Below are 21,550 nucleotides of genomic sequence, written 5' to 3'. Positions count from 1 at the left end.
GGTTACACGTGGTAAAGAACTGGTGATTCACAGACTTCAGCAACAAGACACCTACAATTACACGTGTAGTGTAATTTGTACCTGCCGTGAAAAAGGATACCGTCTGAACGTGGCGGCCTGTCTGTTTGCCGCAGATGTGATTACACAAAATATTGTCTGCAGGCAAGGACCAAGCACCCATCCACTGCTGCGACTGTGCCAAGGACGTACACACATCATTCCAGCACTTAGTCACACAAATGTTCTCTGTTTTGTACACAGGGTGGTGAGAAAAAGGGAACAAGGCAAACTTTGGTCCTTTTAGGTCCTTTTATTCACTCCCAGGAGAGATATGACATCCCCCAGATCTGTGGATTAGGAGGCATGCGTGCGGGCCTCAGGGCATTCCCTTAGCTGTCTAAATCTGAGACGCGTTATGGCTCCTATTAGATAAGCAAATGTGTCTGTAAATACATAACGCATGACTGCCAGAAGACTATGATTGGCTTGTTTTTGCACAAAGAATGCGATTGAAGAGCGAGGCGGTGTCTTGTGGAGCCCAAATGAATACACTGTGAAGGACTTAATGGTTTTGTTTTATTTGCAATTTTCTGTTTTCTTAGCACCGGATTGTTCAAGGGAAGATGTGAGCTGGGTGAGAGTGTAAGGAAACATCATCCTCAGGGGGCTCAAAGCACTCCCAATCCTCTGTATCACTGTCTTAAAGCCCTAAAAATGCAAATGAACATACGGCATCGGGTGTCTGCTGTTTTGAGCGGCTTGCTGACATGCGAATATGTCCTTGTAAAGCAGGACGTTTCTGACTCGGGCATCTGTTTCTTGCTGATATATACAAATTCACAACTTCTACAGCAATGGGAAATTATCTGTGCTCCCAGGGTGGGAGATGAGTAATGTGTGTTAACATGAAGTGGAGCGCAGCATCATTTTAAATGTGCGACAACAAGAGGATGGAGGTTTCTCTACAAACGCGAGCCTCCATTACAAGGCTTTACTAATCCATCCATGCAAATCCATGTCCAAAATGCGCCTTTTGTGTATAATCCCGACACAATTTCTGTGGGATTAGGATTTAGTAAGGACAAAAATGACTGGTGGAATCAAAAATATCAGTCAGTGTTGTGTTCAATTGGTTGTCCATCCCCCACCGCCTTTATATATTACATCACATCAAAGAGCTGGCCTCTCAGAAGAGAAAGCTGAAGGAGGTGTGCTTCAGAAAAAAATGCAACCAGAGTCGGTATGTTGACGCGCTGCATGTGTGTGACAATAACATACAGTACACAATTTATTCTACGTCAGTCAAGCTTTGGCTTGCACTGACGCTGCACAGATAGACGGCACTAAGCAGTCATGATATGTTTAGCAGAGATATTATCTCCCCAAGCCACCTACTCTACCGGCCAGTCAATCAGCACTCCAGAGTCCAGAGTCTCTAGAGGAGAGGAGGAGACGGGATTTAACAATGTTTCAATGTATCTGAGCTACAAAGACCAATTCCAATATTTCTCTGATAGGCTTAGCGTAATAGTTGGACATTATTCACGTTCTGGTTGAGAGGCAGGTTTTGTTGCTATGTTTGATAATTATCGGATTTGTACGGCAATTTTGCCCTCTGTACGATGTACGACCAATAATGCGAAAAGGGCCATAATGTACAATAATTTGACCATTTTGTGACCCTTACAATTAGCAGCTGATTTTAGTCTGAGCTGTCTCATTTTAATTAATTTCCAGACAGCAAAATATGGATCCGATACATCTGTGTTTACTATGGCTGCCCCCTCTTAGTTGATTAGTCAACTAATCAGTCGTTTTGATTTTAGTCGACTAAGATTTCTTTAGTGGATTAGTCATTTTTCATGCTTTTTTCATGCTGAATGACTTATTTCCGAGAAACTTGTGAGCACATCTCTGGTAAACACAAGATTTAAAGTGGTGCTTTTGTGTGATTCTTTGTGGAGAAACTCAGTTTTACAGATCCGTCGATTAAATCAACTTATCGATTAGTGGACCAAGATTTCTTTGGTCGAGGACAACCCTGGTGTTTATGCATCTCTTCTCACGTGACCTCCTTCCAGTTAATCATGCTTAGTGTAGGGCTATGATGCTGATGAACGTAACTCCCGAGCACGGTTGTCATTCTCTCTCCCGCCACTCAATGCTTATTTGAAGAGAGTTGGCGCGAGAGATAGCTTTGAATGCACCAGTAAGCCCAGTTATTTATTTAATGAGCTTAGTTTATGGCCTTATGGTCTTGTAATAATAAGCTATTACAACAATTGTTAGACTGATTATGGTAACAGACCCTCTTCCTTGCTGCGTCAGCTTGCTTTTCGAAAAAAAAACAATGTGGATAGATTTGAATGCGTGTCAAAAAGTTGTTTAAGTGTTTTGTAAAATTACACATTTACACCTATTTGTTCTTGTGGTTATGATTCACATCTGATAATTTTCCTCAAAATATGATAATAAAGCCTCTGGTACCATAGTCAAACGTGTTTACTTGTAATTGTCAGAGCTCCTAGTAAGCATATTTTGGTAACCTTAGGACATCAATCTTCTTATCTAACGCTCAACACGAAATTGAATAAGCATTTTTCCCAAAATGTTTAAGTATTCTGTATAGTAGTATTTATTAATAAGTGGTTAAGTATCTCTTCAGTAGATGGCATAATTGTGTTATACGTTTCTGTATCGATGAAATACAAAAAAAAAGAAAAATAAAAAAGATATAATCGTCATCAGTGCCGTTTCTCTTCTTGGGTGACTGGGCGGACTCAGGGTTAATAAGGCGAACAGTCTGATTACACTACATTTTGAATGCACTACTGTGATCCATTTGGGGACGTCTCCAGGGACGGACATCTTATTTGGCTTATGAACCGTTGAATAACAAAGAGCTTCGAGATGCAACCCAGTCTGAGTCAAACGTAGAGTTTATAAGCAGGCGGGAAAAAGCGGGTTTATTGATTTCCCCGAGGACACGGTATACAGGTTTTCATGATAACCTTGCATGCAGAGAGAAGTGCACTAATCTATTTCACACATTTAGTTTTTCACTCACATGCTCTCTTAAAGCAAAACACCACCAGATAAATAATGCAGTAATGTTAACTCTCCAAACAGGTTGCTCCAGATATAGCACCGCTTTTTTTTTAGGTAATTACGGAAGCTTCTACAACCAAGGGGCTTTGCTAAGATAATCTCCTGCTTTGCTTGAGGCAGCATGAAGACTTTATTTTCAGAGCACAGCAGTTTGTCTCCAGCTGCAGGGGCAATGTCAATTGTTTATTAGTATTCCCCATAAATTTCTCATGTTATTCTCTAAAAGAAAACACTTAAATAGTGTCAGGTACATTGTGTGACCAAATAAGCTTAATTTGGAAGCCCAAAAGATACGTTCTTTGTGTTCATTTTGCAATAATGTGTCCTCTTTTCTTAAGAACAGAGGCACCAGCTCTGGGAGGGGTCAGCCTCTGCACTTGAGGACTCTACAGCAGGGTGGATATTGAATTATTCTAATCTCTCTTACAGTTAAGCTCTGCCTCAGGATTCAGATTCTACACATATTGGTTGGTGGGAGAAACAGATACCTGGGTGCTCCATTGCTGCAGGCGCACTACAAATCATCTGTATCTTTTCCTGATCTCATTCCAGTTTCAAGTTGCAGGGGAACCGGCATTAGTCACAGGGGGGGAAAGGAGAAGTAACTCACTCAGCACGCTGGGCCGTGCCTGTTCCTAACATCTCTCAACGACACGAGGACAATCTGTAGCGGATTAGTGTGATTTTAAGAGGAAATTGAGCCTGCAGTGTGCTACATGAGAGGAAATGTGCAGCATACTGTAGACTCTGTCATAATGAGGCTTTTAGACTGAAGACTGGAGCGACTTCCACACCAGCATGACACCGGAGACATAACTGAGTCATCAAGCTATCACACTGAACGCAGTCAGAGCGACATAAAAAAAAGAATATTAATCTCCTGGATGTTATTCATCTTTCTATAAAGTTGATTTAAAAAGGACCTATATAGCTGGCCCACTGTTGTAATTGGTCAACCGAACAAAACTCTTCAGACTCCTCTCCAGCTCCGCTCAAACTAGCTTTATTTGAGGACGTGCAAAGCTAACTGCTATAGGCAGCTATTATGTAAATGTGCTACTTGGTGACATCACCACGTTACGGAAGAAAAGGCAGAACTTCAAGCAAGGTGTTTCAGGCAGTTCAGGAGCAGTGTTTCTGTGGGGGAGAGTAACTCCCTTTAGCATGGACTTTGGGCTTTGTAACTTTTTACATGCAATAAATTTCAAATTTTTTTTGTGAGGATCAACACAAAATCAATTTGTATGTAATCCACGTAATTGTGAACTGGGAAGTATAGAGAGCGGCGTACGCCGCATAGGGAGGAGATCGGGGTGGATGGGTGGGTCAAAAAGCACAGGACTTTCGCCCAGGAGACCAGTGTTTGTGTCCCGTGTGAAGTCAAAGTTGATTTATTGGTCACGTAACTTCCGTACTTAAGTTATACACCCAAACCGCGATCTTTTCCTAAACCTAACTGAGTATTTTTGTTGCCTAAGCCTAACCAAGTCAATCTTTTCCTAAACCTAACTAAACGTTTTATTTAGACTGGAGCGGAAATTCACACGTGTGTCACGTGTTGCTGGACATTCGTAGGAAAAATCACGGAAAAATATGTTGTTTGAAGTCGTGCTAGGCGTGTCTATGTACACAAATCAAAATAGATTCAATGTTGTGGTCATTTTACGAACTGCCGTGAGACTGTGTTGAAAAACTATATAACACACTAAAGGAAAGGGAAAAGGCACAAAAGCATACTAGTTCCCCTGTAACTTATAATTAAGGGAGTGGAGGTGCTCCCCAATGCAAACACTATACATCCTCCCCGTATACCTATAGGATCTATAAGGCGCTAGGACCTGACCCCCAGCAGCCAGGACTGCAAACACTTGGTGAGATCAAAGCAGCGGAGCCAGCCCTGGGCATCACCTGACCTGAATTCAATTAAAGCTTTACAGGCAGATCAGAGGGGAGGCTAAGAGAGGGAGAGAAGAAGAAGAAGAAGAAGAAGAAAAAAGGCTGTTTCAGATACCAAACGTTGTCTAGGACAAAAGTGGGAGCGAGGTAAAGGGGAGACCAGGAGAGATGAAACATTACACACTTGCTCTCTGACACACAAGCTCAATCTTCCTCTCCCTCCTTCATTCCTTCCTTCTCTCTTTCTCTTTCTAACACAGAGACACACATGCACACACACCAAACCCACAGGTCTCGTTCGTTTACTCAGCCTGTGGGCAAATGTGACTTTAATGAGCCAGTTCTGAATGGACATTAGGCAGAGATTCTCACGCTGGACCGCCAGCTCCAGCGGCCCCCTATCCCCACTCCAGCATTCTCTGGCAAGCCGCCTCACAGCACGGTGTCGAGTTTAGTTGTTAACCACATGTTCGGAGGAGCTGAATGAAGACATTTGCTTCTCTGACGCTCAAGTGATCACTATTAAACAAAACTACACAGTGGTTTTCCTTAAAGGGCACAAGAACACAACCCATGACCAGAATGAATTAAGAAAGCCATGAAAAAAAGAATTTAAAAAAAATGCAGTGAGGTTGGTTTGCTTTGATTTTGGGAGAGGATAAACATGGCTAAACTGCAGGCAACCCGCTGAGCTGCTGCATGCAGGGAATGAGAGAGGCATGTGACGTCAGAGCTGAAGGTGTAAGATCCTTGGATGCCTTCAGGGAGATCAGATAATGCTCCTACTTTCAAACTTTGTGGGTTTCTCAAATGACTTTCATGTGATTTTTTGGTACGGAAGATAATTTAAAAAATGCACCCTGTGACAAAATGTGTTTTAGTTGCTGCTGTTTATTTAAGAAATGCATCAAACTGAAGGATAAAAATATGCATCAAGCATACAATTCATTTTTTAATTAATTCAAGTGAGATTTATCTGCATAAAAATAATCAGATAAGCAGAGAGCCACAACATAAAGGCTAATAATCAAAGGCATCACTTTCTCCATCAGTTGTTGACTTTCTTTCTCTCCGCCCCCCTCAGTATAGCTCTGTGACTTTTCCCGAATAGGAGTATACAGACGAGCAACAAAAATCACGACTTTGCCATTTCTTTACTGTTTTTTTTTTGTCTTCTTGCGCGCTCATATCAAGGGTTACCATATTTCCGATACCACCTGAAGGCAGCAACAGTATGCAACTCCACCTGAGCCGTAGTGGAGGAGAGGAGCGAGGCAAACCGTGATAGATAGCCTACAGCTCTCTACAGTATATCAAGCCACCAAGAAGAAGTGGGATGACTCTGAGCGGATCGGGGATAGATAGACGGATCTGAGAACTACAGAGGAGGAATAAGGTGCCGGATTCTCGCAGAATAACAGAAGCCATCCCTTTCCATCTGAGAGATGCTCGCGAAAAAAAATATTTACCAAAACCTGCCAGGATTTAATGTGAAGTGAAGTTTTGGAGAGCAGCAGCCGGCGATCACTCAGCTGGTCTGGTGAGTAGAGCTTCTGAGTGGAATTAGAATTAGAATTAGAATTAGAATTAGAATTAGAACACGGGTTTTGTTTCTGAAAATTAAAAATGACTCTTGAAACTTTTGTGCCTCAACTCGGAGAATATTTGAGATTGAGTTGATAGAGAGTGGGAGCGTTTCTGTCTGACTTGTGCCAAACGAATTACGCACAATTTACGCACTCAAAACGCACCATGCGCGCACACGCCAACACACACACACGCACACACACTGGAGCAGCAGTACAAGTTGACAAGTTGTTATAGCTGCATGCAGCACTGTATGTAGGCTTTCTGTTGGGCGCACCAGCTGGATCGCTGCAGTCAGTCCGGGCAAGAGCAGTGAGACAGCGCCATCAATCGCATATAGCAGCCACACTCCGGAGCGCATGTGGAGGGGATGTGGTGCAGCTTCTGGTCTGAGAGAAGCAGTCAGGATGGCTGTGTGTGTGTGTGTGTGTGTGTGTGTGTGTGTGAGGGGGGAGGAGGGGTTCGATTGTACCTCCACCATCAGTCACCCTGCTCTAATGCCAAAACACAGACCCTGGGACGCACTGCTGGACACTACATTCTCAGCCTTAGTTAAGCCAGGCTATTAAAAGACAATTTAACATTAGTGAGAATAATGAAAAGAAGACATTCTCCAGAATTGATGCTTAAACACCGAAATTGGAAGAGGAACTTTTGTATTTGCAAGTATTATTAACCTATTTATCATCGTTAGGGATACCCTGAAATTTGAGTTTATCCACCTTCTTTTATGCTGAAAACAAAAAATGATGATGTGAATTCTCAAAGGGTATTTTTTTTCAGCACAGCCAGCATACATTCCTGTCTAATTGACACTGTTGTATTAATAGGGATTGTTTGCTTGCCACCAGCTTTGAGGTCAAACTGAACTCACCTCTTTTTTTTCATTTATTTGTCTCTAAAAAGCCTCGTCACTGCACATATACTGTAAGTGGTTTGGGCTGCAGCTGAATAACTGATATTGGATTAGTCCAAATTTGGGCAGGATGAGGTTTTGCCCTTTGTGATGGGGATGTCTCACGTGCCATAGTGTCCTAACGTCAAGAGGACTTTGTTGTAGGTTATTTGAATTTTCCCTTATAGCAAAAGATGAAGAAAAAAAACATGAAATTCACCTATATTGAGAACAAAAAGTCACACCAGTTAGTCACATATTCCTAAATTACACCTGGTTATAATGAGCAATTTGAGCAAATAAGGTAGGTAGGTAGGTAGGTAGGTAGGTAAGTACTTCATTAAACCCATATAGGGGACATTTCTGTTGTGTGCTTGTTCTATCTTTTACAGCAGCAAAAGATAGAACAAGCACACAACAAGATTGAGAATAGAATAAGAAATAATAAATAAGATAGAAAATAAGCATTAGCAATAAGTACTTTTAAAAGCTGGTTAGCAAGTGCCAGTACTAATGTCCAATTGTGATGCATGTCTGACTGCACTGCTGGATGGATGAGTGACAGTGTGTGTGGGTGTGTGTGAGTGACTGTGTGTGTTTGTGTGAGAGAGAGAATCAGAATCGTGTTTATTTCCAGGTGTAAGAGGTATACACTAGGAATTTACTTTGGTTTTGTTGGTGCAGTAAACAGTATAATAACAAAAGAATAGATAAAACGTTAGAATAAAATAAGAATGAAAAAATTGAATTTCTACCAATATACAATATACAAAATAAGCTATAAACAAAAATAAACATGATATAAACAGATAGTGCAAATATGGTCGAGAGAGGGGGTTTGTTATTTATTTTGTCAAGAGAAATAATAATGTAATGACAGCTATATAACTAATTTATGCCATCACAATGTAATTCCAGTAAAAGGACGCTCCTATAATAAAGAAAAGGCTACCTTTGGGGCCATGGGTGAAGTGGTGATTAAGATTAAGATTAATCTGATTTATTTATTTATTTTTAGTTAAATATAGACTAAAAGCAGTCAGAGTAAATGAAAGTAGGGTCCTGGGTTCAGAGCAGAAAGGTTTTATCCTGCTGCCAGCATGGTAAAGTAGATCCGGACGTGCGCAGCGCGGAGAGATACATACCGAGCAGCAGCTCCAGAGTGGGAGAGAAAGGGAAGCAGAGAGAGCTGCTGGCTGATCTGAGCTGCTGCTGCTGCTGCTGGTGGTAGATGGAGTAACGGAGAGAGAGGAGACAAGTCCACGTACTACCATGCCGAGATTTGGACTACATAAACTACGCGCAAAACCTCCAAATATGCGCACTTAATAACAGAAGAGGTAGGTGAATCGTTGCTTATGCACTAGGTGGTCCTTTGAGCTCCTTTAGCGCTCGAAGTGAGCGCGTGAAAAAGTTAGTTCGTTGCTATTGTGAGCTGAGAAAGAAACCAACCGTCGCTCTGCTTTCTCTGCCAGGCTTTGGGGGAAGTTTAGCCTCAGCAAAACTACTGGTTTAGTGTCATTTTTAATAGCATGGTATGCTTTGTTGTGTATTATTCAGAAGTTTATGTGTTATTTTATATGTGTTTGAAAAGTGTAGTGTGTCTTTTCTAGCAAATCTGTGCTATGAGACCATCGTCTCATGGAGTGAATGGCTGTAGTTGGGGGATGGGGGGGGTTTGACATGAAATAGTCTTTAACTTACTTTCTTGAAAGATTTTTTTTTTTTTTTAATGAAAAAATAGGTTAGAGTAGCAGAGAAACAGAATTTAGCAAATTGTATTTGTTATATGTGTGTAAGAATAAGTTTTAGTTGCTGGAATTTTTTTTTTTTTTACAATGGTCGCCCTGCAAGCAGATGGTTCTTTTGTATACCTGCAGGCGATATAGTTTCAGATTTAAGGTATTTGCTAGTTAGACTCTGTCACTTATTAACCACCACATAAAAGCAGTAATAACTAAACCCTTGCTCGGGTCATTTTGACACGCCAAAAGTAAATAATGTAGGTTTTTATACCCAGCAGACAGCAGCGTCTTGCTTTTTATTTGTCTTTGTACGGACTACCTACCACGCAGCCCCGAGACGTTGTAAAAAAAAGCGGCTGTAAACGGATGAATCTGCAATTTTAAAGCACTTTGGTTCATCTCCTCTGTGGTTTTTATCACTGATTGATGCTCGGTGAGATAGAAAGGAGCTATCTTTGAATTTGATTTACCACCAGCAGGATTTCTAATTACTGATTTTACTGGCAGACAAAAGTCCAGTTTAAATTGCAAGTTATTCTATTACATAGTTGTTGCTGCTTTTTTAAAATCCTTACAGGGTGACCAGAAATGTCATTTTGTTTGCATTTCTATACATGAGAAAAAGAAGGGGAGTTTTAAATGTGCAGTCTTGCATTAGCATTTTTTTTTTTTTTTTTTGCATCAACAAGGAAATTAAAAATTTACATCATGTGTGTTTTTTATTGCCAGTTCATTCTCTGAGCTCATTAAGCTGATGTTTGGATGTTGTGTCTGTTCTGAAGTGCACATATTTGGCATCTGGCATTGTGCAGACTTGGGGGCAGTTCGGGCTTAGATCTTGTCACCTGACTGACTGCTCTGCTCTATCTTATTTCCACATGGAACCTATTTAGCCATTTATCAGTCCAGCCATCACTTGTCATGACATTTAAAGGAGTCTGGGGAAAACGCATGGTGAAGAAAGGAATACTGTTTTCAGTGTCTTTCCACGAGGGATGATAGTAGAAAATGCTGATTTGATGTGGTTATTTTTATGTTATTAATTGTAATTACTGTTATGTACTAAATGCACTTGCGTGATAACGTGTTGTGATACTAACAGTCGTATTGTGTTTGTTTCCAGGTGGTTCTGTGAAGATCACGGTACGATGATGGGGAAGCGCTGGGTTTCACTGCTTGTGCTGCTCCTGCAGCTCCTCTGTGGCTGCGCAGGGAACCAGAGGACGGCGAGGGACGCCTCCATGCAGTTCACCCACTCTGTTTACAACGCCACCATATACGAGAACTCTGCTGCTAAGACTTACTTAGAGAGTCACACCAAGATGGGGATGTATATCACGGACCCAGCCTGGGAGATAAGGTACAAAATCATCTCTGGGGACAATGAGAACTTATTCAAAGCGGAGGATTACCTGCTGGGAGATTTCAGTTTTTTGCGAATAAGGACCAAAGGAGGCAGCACTGCCATTCTGAACCGGGAGGTTAAAGACCACTACATGCTGACTGTTAAAGCTTCAGACAGGAACACTAATGTTGAGTGTCGCACTAGAGTTAAGGTGCAGGTACTGGACACCAACGATCTGAGGCCTCTCTTCTCGCCAACATCCTATAGCATCTCTCTGCTGGAGAACACGGCCATACGCTCGAGCGTGGCCAAGGTCACGGCGACGGATGCAGACATCGGTACGAACGGAGAGTACTACTATAGTTTCAGGGAGTGGACGGACATGTTTGCAGTTCATCCAACCAGCGGTGTGGTGACACTGACTGGCAAACTGGACTACTCTGAGACAAAGCTGTTCGAGTTGGAGATCCTCGCGGTGGACAGGGGGATGAAGCTGTACGGCAGCAGCGGCTTCAGTAGCATGGCCAAACTCATGGTGAGGGTGGAGCAGGCCAATGAGCATGCACCTGTAATCACTGCCGTCACTCTGGCCCCCTCAGATACAGACCACGACCCCACCTATGCTATGGTAACGGTGGAGGACGACGACCAGGGACCAAATGGAGAGATAGCATCGTTGAGCATCGTGGCCGGTGACCCTCTTCAGCAGTTCAAGGCTGTGAGAAGCAGCCCCGGGAGCAAGGAGTATAAAATCAAAGCAGTCAAAGATGTAGACTGGGACAGCCAGCCGTTTGGATACAACCTCACTTTACAGGCCAAGGACAAAGGCAGCCCCCCTCAATTTTCATCTGCTAAATTGGTACATGTCACTTCTGCACAGTTCAAAGTGGGCCCTCCTATATTTGAACAGGCCGTTTACAGAGTCAACCTGAGTGAATTTGCCCCTCTTCTTACACCTGTCACTATGGTAACAGCCGTGCCAAAGTATCCACAGCTAAAGTACGCCTTTAAACACAAATCTGACAGGAACAAGTTTACCATCAATCCAGATACCGGCTTAATCAGCACGGCAGGACCAATCAACGCTGATTCTGCTCCCCGGTTTGAGCTGGACGTGATCACCAGTGACAAAAAAGCGGCAACAAAAGTGATCGTTGATGTGATTGATGTGAATAACAATGCACCTGAGTTCCAGCAGACGTCTTACAAGGCCAGTGTTGATGAGAATGCAGCCGAAGGGACCAGTGTGGTAACGGTTAAAGCCACTGATTTAGACAGAGGCGAGAATGGCTACGTGACCTACAGCATCACCAATATGAGCCCTCAGCCGTTTGTCATCGACTACTTCTCCGGTGTCATCAGTACCTCAGAGGTCCTGGATTACGAGCTCATGCCGAGGATTTATAATCTCAAAGTCAGGGCGTCAGATTGGGGGTCCCCTTACCGGAGAGAGGTGGAGTCATCAGTCACCATAACATTAAATAACCTGAATGACAATAAGCCCTTGTTTGAAAATGTAGACTGTGAAGTGACCGTGCCCAGAGATCACGGCGAGGGAGAGCAGATAACAACCGTGTCTGCTATAGACGCCGATGAGCTGCAGCTAGTGCGGTACCACATTAAAGCTGGGAACGATCTGGATCTGTTTGAACTGAACCCAAGCTCTGGCGTGCTCTCACTGAAGCAGACGCTGAGCGAGGGAGAGGCAGCTAAAGTTTCCCTTCATAGTTTACAAGTCATCGCGACGGACGGCGAACATGAAACCCAGCCGATGTTCATGAACATAACTGTCATCACAGCGCGCAAGCCCGTCCAGTTAAAATGTGTCGAGACCGGCGTTGCGACCATGTTGGCTGAAAAGCTACTGCAGGGCAGCAGAATCCACACGCAAACTGAGCCAGAAGACAACTTTAATGACTTTCACTCAGTCAACCGGTACGCTCCTCAGTTTGCAGAGTCTTTCCCCAGCGTTATTGAAGTTAAAGAGGACCTGCCCGTCGGGGCTCGGATTGTCCATTTAAGCGCCACGGACTCCGATAGCGGCTTCAATGGGAAGCTAGTGTACGTTATTTCAGGAGGAGACGTAGAAAGCCGCTTCGTACTCGATATGGAAACCGGTTGGCTTTTGGTTTATTCTCCTCTAGACAGGGAAACAACAGACCAGTACACCCTCAACATCACGGTTTATGACCTTGGCATACCACAGAAATCCTCATCACGCCTCTTGGGCGTTAAGATCCTAGACGCCAATGATAATAGCCCGAAATTTTTGCAAGATTCGTATTCAGTTGAAATAAGTGAGAGCACACCTGTTGGGATGGAAATCATCCAGGTGGATTCGACAGACCGGGATCAGGGAGATAACGGAGTCATCAAGTATTCGATTCTGGGAGGCACAGATCATTTCGCGATCCACGAGGAGTCCGGCGTGGTGACTGTGACGAAGCCGCTGGATCGCGAGCTCCACCCGGTTTACGTCTTGAAGATCGCGGCGCATGACCAGGCGTCGAACGAGCCTCAGTTAGTGTCCACGGTGCCGCTTAAAATCACCTTGGAAGACGTGAATGATAACCCACCTAAATTTGTCCCTCCTAACTATCGCGTAAAGGTGAGGGAAGACCTTCCTATCGGTACTGTAATCATGTGGCTGGAGGCTCACGATCCCGATATCGGACCTTCCAGTCAGGTACGATACAGCCTCATTGATAACGGAGACGGGAATTTCGAAGTAGACAAACTCAGCGGTGCCGTGCGGATCGTGCAGAATCTAGATTACGAGACCAAACAGGTGTACAACCTGACGGCGAAAGCTAAAGACAAAGGGAAGCCAATGTCTTTGTCGTCAACCTGTTTCATTGAGGTGGACGTGGTGGATGTGAACGAGAATCTCTACAGGCCTTTGTTCCGATCGTTTGTGGAAAAGGGATATATAAAAGAGGACGCACTAGTCGGGACTTTAGTGATGACTGTATCAGCTGAGGATGAAGACAGAGACGGAGATGGAGAGATCCGATACTCCATACGAGATGGATCCGGCCTGGGGATATTTACCATCGACGAGGAAACCGGTGAGTCTCTTATCTCTGAGTTTCTATAGAGCTGTGTGACGCTTGTTGTTTATTTCTGAAATAGAGATGCATCAGCTTGAAATGATTTGCATAAGGAAAGTTTGATGCAGCTATAGTTTATTCAGTTCATGTCGCTGTGTGGAACAATGAGGTAAGGCAGTCTTCCAGGAGACGGGTAAGGTTCCTGATTCCAGTCATTTTTCCTGTTTGGGAGAATTGAGCAGCAGGAGCAGATGGACCAGCTGTCTCTCAGACCTGTGTGGACATTCCTGAGTAGTTGCTGTGGTATTAAGAAGAGTCTAAGTGGTTTCACCTCCTCTCACTGTATAAATACATGCTCCTTTTTAAAATAGTATTAATTTGGAAAATGGTCACACCTGTTGGACCTAAAAACATTCTAATAGCCTTTTAGAAATAAATGCATATTTTCAGTATTGTTCTGAAGGCTTGCGGGTTTCTTATTATGTCGCAGAAAATATGTTAATACTTGCTCAGCTGCCCGGAATGATTTTAACAGCTGACTCAAATTAGTTCAAAATAAGCAGTCTGGAATTCCAGGAGTTCCTTCCCAAAACCCAGCAATCACCTGATTTTGCTGTTTTGGACTTGGCTTGCTGCCCTCCTGTTTAAAACTTGCTAACCACATTCTCGGGCGGCTAAATGTGACTTTTTTTTCCCCTATTTGAAATAAAATTTCTCTCTGCATTCTGCATATTTAATGTCTAAATGAGGCAGCGGAACTTAATGCATAATGCATTGATTTCTCTTCGCACATGTAGGCTAACCTACAGGTTCATATCTAACACAAGAAAGCTGGAAATGCAATTTGTTGGTGCTCTGCGGACTTTTACTGTTGTAAAAGCGGTTTATATTTGTAGTTTATTAAGAATCAGATGTATGTGAATTATTCAATCAGTTGACAGGAAGTCTCCTCAGTGAACATGTAGGGAAATACTTTCTTCTGCCTGGTAAATTTAGCACGAAGAGACGAGCCTTTATGAAGGATCGGTCCTCCAGGGCTGTGTGTGTCGGCCGTGGTGTGTGTGTGATTGCTTCTGTGGTGGTGGTCGGACTTTGACTTGTAATAAGGTTTTTTGTTTATGAACATACATGCTGCGAGCTTCAGCTATATGCCTTCGTGCAAGAATTTCAAGTGCTGCTCTATGTTGTTTTAGCTAAGTTTCTTTCTATTTATATTCTAAATTAACTAATGAAAGTTTTGCAAGGAATAGTGCAGATTTAAGGATGGTCTGCAGTACTACAGTATTCTTGATAGGACCACATGCAGGCAAACAGCTAGTCCGTGTCTAACTCTAAATCCTGTGTAGGGTACAGAGTCAGGGAGCCTGCTGGTCTGATCTTCTACTAAATCCCAGAGGCCTATATTAAGTGATTATCAGGAGGTGCAATGATAGGATTGTCCTGGGTTGGGTCCTGTTATTATGGATTACATCTGAGGTCAGTAGACAACTAAATACAGCCAAGGTGGTAATGCCCCTCCTATGATTTCACTAGATGAAGGCTGTGGTTTATAAGGCTACCATATGCATTTAGAATATTTTGCTTCCAAAAGGAAAATATAAGCACTGGTGCACACCCGGTCCGCTGCTATATATTCAGCGCTGCAGCTGCACGCTGTGAATCTTAACCAGAATGTTTTAAGACAGTTCAAAATTAGAAAACAAATGAAAAAGCGGTGCGAGGAAAAATGCCAGGAGCCGCACACCTTCAGTCATTTTGGGAAATTGTTTTTCAGGGTGGGACGGAGTGAGGGAAAACCGTTCAAGTCTTTTCCTGTTTTACTTGACGCTCGTAATTCTAAACCCACACAGTTGTGTTTGTTAAGAGCACACCAGTTTGCTGCATGGTTTTATCCATGTTGTAGTGTTTTGTTTGTTTGTTTATCACCGCAGTATAAATCACTATTCGTTCAGCTATTCCTCTTACAGTGGCATCCACAATAGCACAGTAACTACTTTGTGGGTAACAAAGTGTTGCTGTGGAAAGCATTGCGTCTGTGGTGGTTGATGCAAATAAAAACAGCGAGTTATTCTCCTAGAGTAGGTGCATCTAACAAATCTGAACAAAGCTTGTATTTTAGAACAAGCAAACAGACTGACATTCCCAAACCACACGAGCAACAAACAAGTTATTGGTTTGTGAAATATAGTGATTAAATTTAAAAGTGGTGTCGATTATTGCTGTTTATTGAATGCCATAGTGTTCTCATTTACAATTTCAAGTAAAAGAATACCATGCGAGCTTCTTCTCCAGATATGGTTCCTATTGTGTCAGACTGCTCAGGGAGTCCATGGCAACTGTTTGCCCAGACATTCTCTGTGTTATTAAAAGCTCTGTGGTCACTGGCTCGCTGCCATCTTAATTTAAACTTATCAAGACTCTTTTTCTGGGCCCCTTCCCATACCGTAGACCAAATTTACCATTCCTCGCTTTAATGGGAAAAAATTTGCTCACAGTCAAGTGATTTTTGACTGACAGGGACCTAAAAGACTCGGAGCAACAAAACTGAACTTTGAAACTTTCCAAGTGCGTGTATTTAACATATTAACCAACTATGAGATTCACCAGAAATAAAACAAGATTTTGCTGCTGAATATAAGTTCAGCAGTAGCTTTTAGCCCTCAACCAAATGCATCTCATAGTTTTGCGAGACGTATGAGTTCCTTCACCACCCACCAGTGTACTTTTTTTCTCCACCATTTTGTGCCGGAGAGGAAGCATACACTTTATTTGTGAGGGCTTGTAGGCCAAGAGGCTGGTTATAGTTTTACATATTTGGGCCCTAGAGGTCAACTGATATGGATTTTCAAGGGCTCATGCCAATTTTTGAAGAGGCAAGTGTGGCGAATGGTCGATGTAATTTCCTCTTCAGAAAGGCCTTGTAGCTAGTGCTATAAAACCATGGAAAACTATTTGAAAAGGTGCTAGCACTCCCGGGCAGCTGAACACACACACCCTCAGCTGACAGTATGGCTGCAGAGTAATCCAAAAGAGCACTGGTGCATACTATATGTGGGTCAGTAGTGAAGATGTGAGGGTTGTAACTCCTTGTGCAGGACCCCACCCTTGCACACATACTGTAAAAGGTAAGAGGAGTAGAAAACATTCAAAGAAACAACAAACACTATGAACAGTTGCAGTAGTGTTGAGGTGAATCAATACCTCGAGCTTCCGGTGGTAGTTGAAACAGACTAGTAATAAAACAATTCTTATCATGTTGAACCTAGGCAAGTCTCCACTCCTTTAAGCACACCTGACTCACATTCACCCAGACACACCTGCAGACATTCGGCACCAGATACAAAAGCTGTATTTTTTTATTGCCAATGAGTAACCGTCTCTTAATTTCCTTATACTGGGATGACTAATGGAGATTGTGCAAATCAAGATGCTGAGCCCTACTTGATCAAAAGCTCAGGTAGCCAGTTGCAGGAATATGGGAAAGTCAAAGCCAACCTCACAGGAGGCCTTTTCATTTCATTTGGATAAACCATTGCACGACTTCATCCCAGGCGGCAGGATGGTGTAATGTAAGATGGAAAATGTCCTAAAGGTTTGAATTGAAGGATGCTGGACAATAATGTCCTTGGCTTTGTTTTTGGGCAAGGGGAGCCACACTACTCAGGAATCTGCAGTTCAGAATGTCTGTAGACAAACACTGTTATTAAATTAGCCCTAGAAAAGTAATTGGCAATTTGTTGCATATTTGGAGGGGTAGGGAGGAATGATGGGCTATGCTTGATTGAAAATAAAGGAAGAGTAAAAGTACACTGCTGTCAAGCAAAGTTTTATACCTATATGTATTACTTATATTATATATAATACCTTACTATCTGTAGATATTGAATTTCGTTACGTATACAGTATGTATTACCTATACTATAATTAGGGCTGTCAATCGATAAAAATATTGAATCGCGATTAATCGCATGATTATCCATAGTTAATCATGATTAATGCAAAATAATCACACATTTGTCTGTTCAAAATATACCTTAAAGGGGAGTGGTCAAATATGCTTGCTTCATGCAAAATATATGTATATATTTATTATTTGAAATCAATTAACAACACAAAACAATGATAAATATTGTCCAGAAACCCTCACAGGTACTGCATTTAGCATAAAAATATATGCTCAAATCATAACATGGCAAACTCAAGCCGAAACAGGGCTAACAGCTGTCAGTGTGCTGACTTGACTATGACTTGCCCAAAATTGCATGTGATTATCATAAAGTAGCATGTCTGTAAAGGGGAGACTCGTGGGTACCCATAAAACCCATTTTCATCCACATATCTTGAGGTCAGAGGTCAAGGGACCCCTTTGAAAATGGCAATGCCAGTTTTTCCTCGCCAAAATGTAGCGTAACTTTGCAGCGTTATTTATCCTCCTTTGCAACAAGCTAGTATGACATGGTTGATACCAATGGGTTCCTTAGGTTTTCTAGTTTCATATGATGCCAGTATCTGCACTCTAGCTTTACTGAGCCAGCTACAACCTAAAAATCGCAAGTTACGCATTTTTGTTCACTTTGACAGCCCCGATTATAGTACCTTACTATCTTTCTTCTTGTAGATTTTGAATTATGTTACGTATATTTACTACCTATATTCTAATACCTTACTCTATTTCTTCTGTAGATTGAATTTTGTTACGTACCTACATGAACATTAGGTATGTAGATGCCTAGATGGATCAGTCTGTCTTAGATCTATTTAGATAGATAAATGTAAATAGACATTTTATGCCAAATTACCCAATCCCTCAGTGAATATCAACTGAAGTAGGCCGCAGCACAAATAATTTGTGCGTCTCCACTGGAAAGTAAAGAGTAACTCAAGGCTATGTTGCCGTAGAGGTAATGGTATGGAGCCCGACACAACTTACTTTAAAAAATGTGTTCAAAGCAAGTTGTGTCTCAGTTGGAAGCAAAATTATCCAGTGTACAAGGTGACCAGAGCAGAGAGTGTTCAGCCTAGATGAGACGCAGAATGCTGATTGTATAATGTATGCATTGCCCTTTCTTGTTGGATAATATATGCAATGCCCTTTCACTTGAAGCTGTTTGCAGCCTGTGCTGTAAATGCGTTCTTTGTGAAAGCAAATGAAACTGTTTGATGCGTAATGACAACGTCCTGTTAGCGTGTTTTCCAGTTCCACCATTTCCTTCACTTATTTTTCCACTGTTAAGTAAAACAGATTATTGACAATATTGAAAAGACATATTTGTTTATGGTCTGTCTTCTGGCATCAAGTATAGTTTGCTAAAAGTGAGAGCTGTTGCCCTCTGTCCCTAATTTTCTATTCAGTGCCGATGTGTGTGAGATAAAAGTGGGACTGCGAAGTGGCACATGATTCCAAATAGTCTTTGCTTGAGTGCTGTTACTGTGGAGACGGGACCAGGAATGTGCAGCAGGATGAAGTTGATTGTAGGTTGCTAAATGAAAAACACACTTTCCCTAGTTAAAAGTATGTTGGTCTCTCAGTCCATTAAATCTTTTTAAAGAAACTCAAGGCTGCCTTGTGCAGAGGATGTGCTTCATTGTGTGTTAATTCTTGTCATGCTAACACTTTCATGAATTAAATCTATACTCTATTCCTGTTGATGTATTGCAGACCTTACACTTTTAGCAGTCTCTTTCACGTTGGTCCCCGAGGAACATTCAAAAACCAGTTTCATTAAACTGTTTTAGTTTGTTGTTATTTAATACTTCAAGCCGCTGGTGCTAAACACAACCACTGCCACAAACAGCAGTGTATAGCATTACTTAGTACAAACAGCAGTGATATTTTGAATAGATTAGCATCTTTCCCCACAGACACATCTGAGAATCTTCACCAGGGTCTCTCATCGCTAAATTATGGCAGAGATATAAGAGATACTGACATGCTTTTATCCTTTTATTCAAATTTCAGCGACTATTTCAAGTATTTAGAGGCAATTTCATGCTGTCTGGTACTTGACAAGTGACAGCCCTGACCACAAATACACTCAGGTACAGGGAAGTGGGTGTACTGAAATACATTGGCCTGTCTGTCGACCAATGATTTACAATATATGGCCATGTTGACTGATACTAAAATTGGAGGATTAGGTGTCGAACTGGGGACTTTGTAATCACAGTATATGGTACGCGTCTTAACCAGTAGGCCACCACAATGCTCCTATGAGACAAGTGTTGTTAGACATAGGCTACATTTATTTTTGCCAAATCTTTTAAAGCTGAGATGAAATGAAAAATGCCTTTTTTTTTAACCCTTTTAGATTACATCCCCGTCATATTGTGCACCTTCAGTATTAAACAATATATGAATTTTTTTAAAATAAAAAATCAATTTCTTCATAATTGTGATTATATCACAGCTAAGGGCCGTTGTTAAGCGAGCCACCTATATTTTATAATATATATAATATAAACCAGTGACTTTGCCTTGCATTTAAGAAATAGTTCAAAATCCTGGAAATTTGCTTATCCACTTTCTTGCTGAGAGTTAGATGAAAAGATCAATTTTGTTTGAATTTAATCAATACATTATATCTTGTTTGTTTGTGCAAAAACGACAAGTCGTGGTTTTACATGGAGTTATGTGGTGATTGTTTTTTTGGCTGGGCGTAGTCTTGGTGTCCTGTTGTAACCGTGAGGTTGGCAGATTTGTTAATTATTAAGCTTCAGAGGTACTGGTAGGTGGATTTTGTTACCTTACTAAGGTTGGCTGGGTTTCCCTCATTTCCGTGTTTAAGCTAATAGTGTTCTGTTGTGTTTTGTTGTAATTAAAACCTTTGTTGCAACTGTTCAAGAGGTGTTGATCTGTAGTCTAGGGCTGGAACTAACAAATATTGTCATTGTCGATTATTTTCTCGATTAATAGATTAGTTGTTTGATCTATAACATGTCAGTAAATGGTGAAATATGTTTCTGAAAGCCCAAGTCGTCGTCCTCAAATGTCTTGTTTTGTCCACAACTCAAAGACAGTTTACTGTCATAGAGGAGTAAAGAAACCAGAAAATATTCACATTTAAGACGCTGGAATCAGAGAATCTTTACTTTTTTTTCGTACTCAAACCAATTAATCAATCATCAAAATAGTTGGCGATTAATTTAATAGTTGACAACTAATCACATTAATCGTTGCAGCTCTACTGTAGCTGTGTTCCACAATGATTGGCTTAGTTTCATGGATGGAAAGCCAGCAGGAGATCATTTTCTGAACAGTGCAGTCGTACCTGGGGAGATAGCATGAATCTTCATTCATATGAAGGGGAAATTATTTGCTGTCAGCTCAAAGTCTACATCCTCCTTAGGCCAGCTGGGGTTACCATGTACAATGGGAATATAGAGACGGCTATAGTGTAGGAAGATAGAAAAATCTTCAGGGGGGTTGGGATATAGAAGGGAATGAAGACGGACCCTGTGTTTCCCTCATTGTTACCAGAGGTTCAGGCGGAGAGCTCTTCGGGGCTAGGAGGTAAAGTAACTGCTCCTAAATAACACTGTGATATTGAATCAAGGAGTATTGCTCTGAGATCTGTTCAAAGGCCTTTGAAATAACGCTGTTCCCTGTAACAATGGAGGCTTTGTATCGTCAGCTAAGTCCCAAAAAGCTATCTCAACTGGAATTAATAGGCAATTTTTTTTTTTAAATGAGGAAAGAAAAACTCATTCAGACATGCACCACAGACATGTAACAAGTGTATCAAAAGATGTTTTCAGTCTCTATACAATGTCATTCAGTGCACAGAGAATTTTTTTTCATGTTTTCTTTAGTCACTTTTTTACATTACAGCAAAAAAAATTCTGAACTCATCAATAGTGGCTGTCAAAAACAAACAAACAAAAAAACACTATCGGATTACGTTGATATACAGAGAACCAGTGTTCT

At 41.7% G+C, this 21,550-nt stretch overlaps 1 protein-coding gene across 9 annotated transcripts in view; it reads left to right on the top strand.

Moving 5' to 3' along the window:
- Positions 1–5,895: 5,895 nt before the first annotated feature.
- Positions 5,896–21,550, top strand: part of fat1a (FAT atypical cadherin 1a) — an 85,513-nt gene continuing 69,858 nt past the window's right edge. For 4 of the 9 annotated variants that reach the window (XM_037765521.1, XM_037765520.1, XM_037765519.1 and 1 more), the window contains exons 1-2: positions 8,649–8,826; positions 10,355–13,644. In XM_037765521.1, the coding sequence (XP_037621449.1) occupies positions 10,380–13,644 (3,265 nt within the window). In that variant the 5' untranslated portion in view covers positions 8,649–8,826; positions 10,355–10,379. Of the gene's footprint in view, positions 6,545–8,646; positions 8,827–10,354; positions 13,645–21,550 lie in introns of those variants that run through there. The other 5 variants (XR_005206365.1, XR_005206366.1, XM_037765522.1 and 2 more) reach the window with 3 other exon arrangements.

This window comes from Sebastes umbrosus, chromosome 3 (genome assembly GCF_015220745.1).
Source record: "Sebastes umbrosus isolate fSebUmb1 chromosome 3, fSebUmb1.pri, whole genome shotgun sequence".
Classification (NCBI taxonomy): domain Eukaryota; kingdom Metazoa; phylum Chordata; class Actinopteri; order Perciformes; family Sebastidae; genus Sebastes; species Sebastes umbrosus.
The sequence above is the reverse complement of the archived record's forward strand: the minus strand, read 5'-3'. Positions and strand labels throughout refer to the sequence as shown.